This window comes from Morone saxatilis, unplaced genomic scaffold (genome assembly GCF_004916995.1).
Source record: "Morone saxatilis isolate NCDOM2014 unplaced genomic scaffold, NCSU_SB_2.0 Contig8, whole genome shotgun sequence".
Lineage (NCBI taxonomy): Eukaryota > Metazoa > Chordata > Actinopteri > Moronidae > Morone > Morone saxatilis.
Window position 1 is genome coordinate 4,490,349 of NW_023340257.1, and position 10,728 is coordinate 4,501,076.

Consider the following 10,728-nt stretch of genomic DNA (forward strand, 5'->3'; position numbering starts at 1 on the left):
GTGTGTGTGGTGTGTGTGTGTGTGTGGTGTGTGTGTGTGTGGGAATCTAGTGGTTGGTCATTAATCATTCAATTTCACACCTGTCAGAAGTTCAGTCAAGTAAGGAGGAGCGGAGCGGGCAGGAGGGTGGGGAAGCGCGGGGAGGGGTATACGAGCGAGTAAGGGACGAACACGAACGGAAGAATGGAGGAATGCAGCAGGGAAAGAGGAAAGAGCATAGGGAGAGCTGATATGACAGGGAGAGGGAATTAAAAAAGGACAGGAGGGTTAAAAAGAGAAAAAGAAAGTTTTATTGTGTTGTAGTGTGCTGAACGAGCCCGTGACCAGGAGGCAATGCTGGCTGGTAGGTGACAGCGCTCCGAGGGCACAGGAAAAACAAAAACAAGATACATTTATATATTGATTAGCCGGGACTGAGGTGACAGATGAAAGACAAAGGCAGGCCAGCCAGTAAAGACATCACATAGCTGAGTTTAAAAAAAATAAAAAAAAAAAAACAAAAGTGGAAAAAAAATAAAAGTGAAAGTTACTGAGCTTCAAGTGAAGCAGCTGCAAGGCATCTATTGGGATCGTAATTTTAAGCACCAAATGGTGAAGTGTCATGTATATTGGTTTTATTAAAACCAAGCAATCGAATATGGCAAGAAAAGTAAAAGATAGTTTAGTGTAAAGTTTAATATGAATACAAAAGCAATTTAAACAGTAAGCCTTCATTATGTTTCATGTCGACAACATTGTTGTGTTATGTATTACATTTCTTAACGGAGTTATCAGAACGCTCACACTGCAGTTATATAAAGAACTAAACTTAGTCATTACAGTTTTCTTTGGTGTTGTTTGTGTGGGTGTTTGGTGTTGGTCTTAGGCGTATGTAGAATACTGATAGTATTATTATAATATTTTTACTGCTAAAACTTCACTACGATACAAGGACTAGCCAGTGGTGGAACAAGTATTCCAAGTACTTTCTTTATCCTAGGTCACTTTTTTTATTACCGAAAGAAAATACTGCTGGTATTTGAAAAGACTTTAAGTAAGTCACATTAGGTATTTCATTGTATACCTCAGAAGTCAAAAATATTCATTATAATTCAGAAAATTTGTGTTAATCTCTATTCAGATATTACACTGTAATATGGAGTTATTCGATTCCACCAGATGCACATTATGGGTAAGCAGCCTTTTTTAAACAAAAACTCTGCAAATTACTTAGTTATTTTTTAAATTTCCTTGCTAATTTACTACAATAGTTTCTATATTTCTTGATCATGGATGCTCAAGAAATAATGGTTCACTATGCTTTGTATCTTGTGATAGGGACTTTGGGTCTCCTTATGCTCCTGTTGATAGTTAGTTTGACAGTATCATTTTTAAAGTGATTTGTACTGATTGTAGCACCCCCTCACCTTTAAGGTGTCTGTGTTGTGGTGTGTGTGTACGTGTGTGGGTGTGTGTTTGTTGGCGTTGCATGTCTGCGCATTGTTGACTGCAGGTACCTCAACTGCCTGAGCTACCGAGCCAGCCATTCTGTGCCCCCCCCCCCCCCCCAGTTTCACATACCACCAAATACACACCTCTCGTTTCTCTTCTCCATGCGACCCCTTCGCCCCTCCTCCCTCTCTCCACCTGCATTCCCCACACACACACACACACTTTATGCTAAAATGAAATTGTACATATTAATGCACACACAGATTCATGCGCTGACACACGCAGGCGTGCACATGTTCACATTACACACGTGTATTCATTTTGCTTCAATAGCCCAAATGGTCAAATTCAAACCAGTAGGACTCTGAAATGATGGAGACATTATAGGGAGTGTAGCCAATACACTGAATGCAATATATATGAAGACATCATGCACCATGTGGCCAGCATTGTACAAGTGCTGCAGTGGAGCTCATTTGAAACAACAATCACACTGTTGTCGTTTTAACAAAATGTATCAACCGGTGTGAATTTTATGAAACACATTTTCCACAAAAATGTGTTATTCAGTCATTTTCTCTAAACTCGGCCAAAACCTTACCCCTCTGATTTGTGAAGTTGTAGCTGCAGTACGACTCACTCCACCTCCCTATGCTGTATTCTCTTCTAACGACACAAACATTGAAACACAGTGCACATAAATGCATTCAAGCACTTTCTCCCTCCCTTTTCCTTTCTCCTCTTCATTTGTCAACATGAAGTCAACAGATTTTATGCAGTCTAATTCCCACCATCTAATGGAGTCTGTGTTGGTGAGAGAGAAATCTATCTGAGCCAATCATAAACTGAGGCTATGACTATGAATTATACTGTGCGAGTGAGGGCTGAACACTGATGTATGAATAAAGTATGTGTTGTTGATTTTTCTGCTTAGATCCCTGCCTGGGCTGTGATGCTGCAGGATTATACATTTTAGGTTCATTGTTTTCAAATAGAAAGAGAAAAAAACTTTGAAGAGTGGTGATATTCATACATCAGACATTAGATACATTATACAGTAGATCAGGATCAGCTGTTGTAGGAATGAGGAATTTGTACATATGAAGAAGAGCCTGACTGATTCTGGATTTGTAAGGCCGATACTGACTATGGACTGTTGACCTTTTCTGTATTGAACCAAGACCACGATCTTTTCCAAAACCTAGTGCTACGAGTGCCTAAATAGAACCATTAAATAGTTTAATGATGCTGTTGCAGTACAAATAGATATAGTCTGAAAACAAAGTGTGTACGTTGTCAGTGAACATTTTAAGATACATTGAGGATAAACATTTTGAAACTTGGCAGATACGTTCATCGAAACATTTCCTGAATTTCTTTAAATTTCTGGAAGATAGTTGCGATATTTGAAAGTTAAAGAAATCTGATAGTGATTTATCAATCAACATGGAACATGAGGTTAACATTTAAGATACTAGCCGAAATGTTTTGACTATTATTAGATCGATTGTTGTGAATTTTTGTTCAGACATTTATGTTCCCCTCAGGAGTAGTTTTTAATGACATCAGCATGTTAGCATTTCCATTGCGCACATGTTAGCATGCTGCTGTTACTGTTCAGTAGATGTAGGCTTCATCCTCACAGCTCTAGACTTTGGTTGGTTTAACATAAAAGCATATTCATTAAATAGGCTCAGGGTAAGTAAATAGGAAATTGAAATAGAAGTTGAAAATCACTTTTCTATATATTATAATGTTTCATAAAGAAAGTCACTAGAATTTATCATGAAACCTAAATGAATAACCCAGGCTTTTATTTGCTATGATCACTGAACTCAACCTGCCTTTATTTGGAATAGGCGTCTATATGGGATAGGCATTTTATTCCTTTTGTACAAAACCCTTGCAGCAAAGATGGGAAATATTATCAAATTGTATGAATATTACCTACATATCAATTATTGATGATTAATATTACAATCATTTATCATTCATTTGATCATTTGATACTTTGGTACTCATGGTTTCTGTAAACATAAACTGAGCAATTGAATTGTGGAGAATCTAACCAATCTAACGATAGGTAGCAAGTAAATATTGACAAAAGTTTAAACATTTATATTTATGTAGGCAATCTAAATAATCAGGCCGGTGGGTTTGAAGAAGTTTTATACATCCAGAATAATTTCTATAAAATCCAGACCAGGTGTCTAACTGAGACAAAATGTGTCAAAATGTGTAGCCACATCAGTCTGATAAAGGGACCTCTATCTAATTGGGAACCCGCTTTTAAATGAAGTTTTAGAGTATGTACATTTTTCCCTTTTGTCTTTGTCTTTTCTGGGCTGAGGAAATATTTTACATGACCAGTTTTTAAAGCAGATGGCAGAATATTTGTCTAAAACAACATGCTTAACATGAATTATGGACACTGTATGTGTCTAATCTGACATGTTATCCCATTTGTAACTTGAGGAATTAGTGTTTATTAATTTTATTATGTCATGAAAAATCTAAATTAATATGTTTTCCCACAAAGAGCTTTGAGGTAAACCCAAGTTCACCTTCCAATCTTCAGAGGTCAAACCGATAAAGAAATGGTTTTAGATTGAAACAAAAGTTGTTGTACTGTTTTACACGACATGTTACATGTTATGAAAAAGAAAGAGGTAGAGAGGTGACAGAGTAAAAGTGAGGGGCCAATACTGACTAACATGTCCTAGGAGTGAATGTGTGGAGTGACAAAGAGAAATGAAAAGTGGAGGTCAGGACCTGGGTGCCAGGGAGAACAGCCATTTCCTGTTGACCTCTGTTTGCACTCTGGCCCCTGACCCCCCCTCCTGCTCCAGGCCGAATGGGGGGGGAGTGTTTGTTGTGTGTTTGGGCTACTGTGGGTGGATGTTGGGTGGAATTATGTATGGATGTTTGATGGCTAAAAGGATATAGTTCAGAGAAGAGGTGAAATTACGGATGGGACGTGCACATCAGGAGCTGCGAGGGGAAAGGTTAGGAGGAAAAACAAAAAGGTTGTTTAAGTTTTAAATGTTGACACGATATTTTCCTTAATTTTGGTGATAAACAAGTAGGAAGGAATTACGTGAGGACTGGAAAAAATCTACACAAACCACAAGGAGTTCTGGTCTGTGCTATGAAGCATATAAAAATAATTGCAGTTCTTTCCTCCTTGTGATAATCCAGCCTGTGTGACAGATCACTGCTGCTGCAGCCTGAGGCCTCTGTCAGAGTTAAATAGATAGTCAGAGGAGTGACTTGACTTATCATCAGAAAAAAGAAGGAAGATTACATTATTTATCAAGAAAAGGTCCTGTAAAAGTGTGTGGCTTTTGTTTATTATAAGCTTTAGAACATCTCATGAAGGACCCGAAATATTTACTCAGTGGGATGGATTACTGTAAATCTAGACAAAGTTAGGTGAGAGGTGAGATGCTCTATGACATTGATGCACTGATGGTCTCACATCACCTCCTTTTTAATAACCAAGGGTGTACCACAAGGTTCTGTGCTCTGTCCATTATTATTTACATCCACATAAACAATATTGCTACTGCAGAACTAATTATAACATTTTTTATGCAGATGATGCAATCTTGTTTGCATGTCCCTTCTCCAATTTAAGCCTGTGTTTAACCTTCTTCAGACATTCTGCATAATCTCAAACTTGAACTAAATGCTGATAAAAAACAAATGTATTCTCAATAACCCTACATTCTCATACAGTACAGTATTCCTGTCATCCATACATATATTGGTACTGACACTGAAGTTGGTTAATCTTGTAAATATCTGGGATTGCAGTCTTTCAGACCTCAACACCCAGACAGGTTAAAAATTGATCTCTTAATGCATATCAGAATAAAGCATGTTTTTCATTTGAGCACAGAAACTCCATTGTACACTCAACCATCATGTCTGTGTTTTGCAACAGAGATACCCTTTATTCATGTTGCTCATTCCACCTTAAAACAATTACATTTCATATAGGAAATAAATCATACTCATCACTGTACTGTATAGTGGGCTGGCTACCAGGGCACACTGTCATTTTTGTTTATAAAGGTCTTGTGCTTAAGGTTCATCAGTATATTCCTTCTCAAATTTGAAATTACAGTTTGTCAGACCTGATCCAAGGACTTTTGATACCCTTGGCCTTCCACTACTTTGCACGATATAAAGCAAATTGATTTCAAACCACATTGAAACTTGAGAGTCTCATCTTATTGGATGAATTTAAACTTTTGAAGATTTATGTATTTTTATGCTCTTTATATGTACTTGTGTGTTTTGTTGTGTGTGTTATCTCGGTTCTATTTCACCTGCGGGATCAGGTTTCTAGTTTTTAGTAAAATGTCATTTTGAATGACTAGTTTCATGATTATAAAAAAACTTTAGCTATGTTTATAGGAAGGGCCCATTTTATGTTTTCAGCTTGGAACAGAAGATAAAGTTTTTGCAATGCAATTTTAAGAGGTTCTTAGTACTTATGTATGTGAATGACAAATGGCACAACCCGCTAACTAACTAACAACGCAGTTTTTGCAGTTTGTGTATAATAAATTAATGTATTTCTAATTTAGCTTCATAGGATATAATTCAAAATGAGCTACAACAGTCGCTAATCAATTATTTTTCTTTCCTAATATTTAGAGATGTTTAGACCTTCTTGGAGCTGTCTCACCAAAATCTGCACGTTTTCTGTTTGTGCAGTGTGCAGTTTTTAATCAACAGTTTTCATCCATTGCACACTCAAAAATGTAGATGTATGTATATTGACTTTTCTGTCAGAAACGTTAAATCTATCACCTTCTGCATCAATAATAAACAGTCCAGAAAGACATGCAAACAGATGACCACTGACAAGTCTTACAAAAAAACATTTTAATACTTTAACGGTATTTCCCATCGTCATTCAGAAATGTTTCAGCAGTCCGAGCAGAGCGGAGAGGGAGCCGAAATGTTTCAAGAGTCCTTTGGCTGCAGCTCCCCTCACACACCGCTGTGACAGACAAAAAATGTACTAGAAATGCTTACAGAACATTGTGTTTGTGTGTGTGTGTGTGTGTGTAGAAATGGCTTTCAGTGTAGTGTGTGTTGCTATGTGTGTATGTTGTGTGTTTGTGTAGGAAAGATCCTAAGGTAACGGACACCTGTTGGCATCTTAAGGAGGTCAGTGGTACGAGAGCGAGGCAGACTGGAAGTCATTCATAGTGTTTAGCTTCATGCTGAGGAAGAGCACTAATATTTCAACAAGCTCACGTGAAGCTGCATCCGCCTGGAGTGGCACACATAAATATAAAAATAGAATAAGAAAAAACTCAAATCAGCTTTAAATAAAGTGTGTGTGGAGGCGTGGGTTTGTGTTTGACAGTCAACGTGTGAAGGAAGACAGGGAGCAGTGAAGAAGGCGTGTTCACAGGATCAAGTCCCATCCAGTAACGTCCATGTGCTGTTGCAAAGTCTAGGAATAAATGTTCATCTGTCCCTCCGATCTGATCTTCCTGTGGTTCAGCAGGCATGATGGGAAGTGTATTTTAAAGCATGTGTCTCAACCCACAGGACACAGTGGGCAGACATTTGTGAGAGGACGAAGCATTCTACTCTGAACGAGGTACTGGCTTAAAACTTGTGGTCCAGACTGTGTGTGTGAAATGTATATGTCTGTGTTGTGTGTGTGTGGTGTGGTGTGTTAGCCGAGTTGGGAATCAGCTACATTGGGTCAGTGTCTTTTAAGTGGGGAATGTAAACCTTTCGGAGCAATGTGTCTTTTTTCTTGTAAATAGCTGTTTCTGTATGCGCAGTACAGCATACACAGCAGCGTGCACACACACACACACACACACACCACAACACACACACACAACACACACACACACACCACACACAACACACACAACACACACACACACACACACTTATATCTCACCACACATACACACATTCATACAGTAATTTGCCCTTGCACACACACACCCCGACTCCCCCAACAGCTAGTGTGCATGTATGTCCAGTCCCTGGGCGAGGAGCGGCTCTGCGGGGTGTGCGTGTGGCGGCGGGTGGAGCAGCATTGCGGGGTGGGGGTGTGGACCCGGGTAAGGGTGGAGGGAGGGTCCCGGATGGGGAGGGTAGCCTGGTTGGGACAGTAGAGCGCCGGGGTAGTCACCCTGCAGAGAAGACATCCCCTGGAGACCTTGTGAGACACGGAGGACAGGTTTAGATTTTAAATGTAGATAAAGTGGAAATATTTTCAGCATTTGGCTCCACTGAAATATATAAATACTGAGCAACTGTCATTGCCATTCAATAGTCAAGTGTGTAGGTAATAGTGGACAAGGTGTTTTTCTTCTTAAATCACTTTTACTAAATTATGGCCTACACTTCACTACACTTCTCCATAAACTCTGCAAGGAAAATGGTTATCAAACCCAAAATCCACAATGGATTTATTTATGTATTAATTTTGCTTAGAGATGAAAAATGTGTCTTTACTTAAAATATAAGTACATAACCTACAGTCTTCTTCCTTTGTTTCCCTCAGTTAGCGTTCACTGAGTTACAATCATCTTATTCCACGCTGTCTGACTGTATTGCATACACAGTATATTCTGTACCAGCTTGTTCGACTTTGTTTGGTAGTTTTTTATATTTGGTAGTTTTTTTTCAAAACAAGATTTCAAAATAAAGCTCAGTGGCTTTTAAACAATGTTTGGCTGCACAGCATGAGCAGCAGCTGCTTGTTAGGGTTTTTTTAATAGCATCAAAAAACACATAATAATATCGTAGATTTACTTACTGTCTAGTGTTATGTATTAATATAAGAGGTTTAAGTCTTTTGATGTGGTTTTTCGTGCTTGGTTATTCACATAAAGTCACATGTTGTTCCTTTAAAGCTTCAGACCACAACATCCCACACAATGTGTCTGGATCGAGCATAAGCAATTGAACATGGTGATAAAATCACTCATTAAAATGTTTAAAATTATGTTAAAATGACAGCAAACAGAGATAGTGGAGTTTTAGAAGTCTGTACAGAAACCACCTCTAACAGAGGAAACTACCTCTAACACATCACTGAATAGTGAGTGAGTCACTCTTTCCTAATGCTTATAAATATTTATATTCATAGTATTTAATGAAAAAGCGCAGTCAGGATTAAACAGAGTATAAATATTTATATCTTATTTTTTATTTAAGATTTCTTAGTTCAACTCTGTCCCTTCATATTCCTCATATTAGTTTTTTCCTTGGTACTCAGCAGTGACTATGTTTTTTGATCTACTTGTGATTTTTCCTTGAGTGGACTTAAAGGATGAGGCTGCTGATATTCTAAATTTTTTTTATTGTCAACAAATCCCATGAAAAGGCAAAATTAACAGCGTGAGTCCATTTCTTAATACTTTCGATTTCCCCAGCCTGTCTGTGGCACTCAGTCCCAAGCCCATTTTTTTCTTACTTGAGAGGTAAATCTTAAAACAAATTGTTCCTTTTCTTTAAAAAAAAAAGTTGAATATGATTTCCAGAAACATCTGGCTACTGTATTTTCAGTAAACATTACACAAACGGGAGGAAATAGTGCATTTGTTGGGGACTATTTCCAGTTGCGGATTAATCTACATTTGGAGCTCTTGTGAGTATTTCCAGCAGCAGGACGGTGTGACTGAGTCAAAATAAACTACAGTGTGCGTGTGAATGAAGGAACATGTCAGCCAGTGTAACATGGCACAGAGGAATATGATACATTAGGCTTTGATACACATGCAATACAATTAATTGTTGGTTTTGGTCTTTTCATGGTATTTTTTTACATTAAAAATACATACTGTATCGCCAGCCCTAACCCAGAGTACTATAGGCTATTCGGTACTATTACTGTACCTGCTGTTCGGAGCCCGAGGTGGGCCTGTCCATCAAGCCCGTAGCCCCCAAGAGCTGCTCCCTCTGGGCTGTAGGGACCACCCTGACCTGTGAGACGACACACACTATCAGACATAAATATACAACACACACAAACACACATATACACAGAGTTGTTTGCCTAGCGACCGACCAGCTGACTTATAAACACAGACCTGAGCGATTTGACTGGTCAATCATCGGCTGAACTATTCTTCTCCTGGCATTGATGAACCTGTGCAGGGGAGAGAGACATAAAGAAAGAGTGTTTTCAGACAGAGAGAGAGAGAGAAAGAAAGACAGAGAGAGAGAGAGAGAGCGATGGACGAGGGCACCCGTTAATGGAGAAAAAGGCTGACCAGGAGACTATTAACCTTTTCCCTTTTACAACCACTTAACCCTTTCAGAGGGCAGAGTAAATCAACGTTAGGGCAGAGCAGGTATTGATTGCCCTGTGATAATTGATTGATCTGCATTGATCGGGTCACTCTGTGTGTGTGCTGCAGCATGGTTACAAATAAAAACATGCAAGTTATCAGATTACAGAATCTACTGTTAATATATTTTGTTTTTGTGTGTTTCTGTATCAATATCTTAGGTGCAGAAATTTTACATTATGAAACAAGTAATTGAATCAGAAACATGGAAACGTGTGTGTGTGTGTGTTTTGCCTGTGCAGGTACATGTGTGCCTGGGGAATTCCGGTGCAGTAAACCACCTGATTATTGGATATTGATTTGCTATTCTGTTTTATGAACATAGAGCAAATGGATTTTACTGCGATTTTACAGCTTAAAAAAAAAATGCTTAGTAGGACATTTCTTACTCTGTTACAAGCTTCTCTCTAATAAAGTAGATTATAGTCTTCTCTAAAAGTCTTGTAAAAGTGCAGCCTTACATTTAACTGACATTTATTTGTACAAAATGGGCACAATAAAGAGATACTAAGAGATGTAAACTATAGATACTGTTCATTATTGCAGCCAAATATTGCGCCAATATGTAATCAATGTGGCAACTGCCATTCTGTTAAATTGAAAGTTGACACTCATTTAAACATGACAGTTTAACTGATTATTGATAAACCACAGGGCCAGAATTAGTGTATTGATTGAGTGCACTGACCAGTTGTTGACCTGTAAGATGGTCAGTCCTGTGTCCTGTGCCAGCTGCTTCTTCTGCTCCTCAGACGGGTACGGGTGCTGGGAGAGGACAAATGTGTGAGTGAATGCTTGTGAGTGAACAAGAGAATAATCTCAAGGGTTACTGGTGACATAATGTAACTTCCGCTTTAATCTACAGTGAAGTAATCTCTCTCTGCTGATGACCCTCCATCTGAATTCACATTTTCAACCTTGGCAAACCTTCACTCTCTCTCACACACACACA

The 10,728-nt window shown here is 38.5% G+C and overlaps 1 protein-coding gene across 1 annotated transcript in view; it reads right to left on the reverse strand.

The window, feature by feature from the left end:
• Positions 1–7,338: 7,338 nt before the first annotated feature.
• meis3 (myeloid ecotropic viral integration site 3) overlaps positions 7,339–10,728 on the reverse strand; it is a gene marked incomplete in the record, with an annotated part of 8,862 nt that continues 5,472 nt past the window's right edge. The window contains 4 exon segments of the mRNA XM_035680479.1: positions 7,339–7,636; positions 9,322–9,408; positions 9,516–9,574; positions 10,465–10,541. Of these exon segments, the coding sequence (XP_035536372.1) occupies positions 7,437–7,636; positions 9,322–9,408; positions 9,516–9,574; positions 10,465–10,541 (423 nt within the window).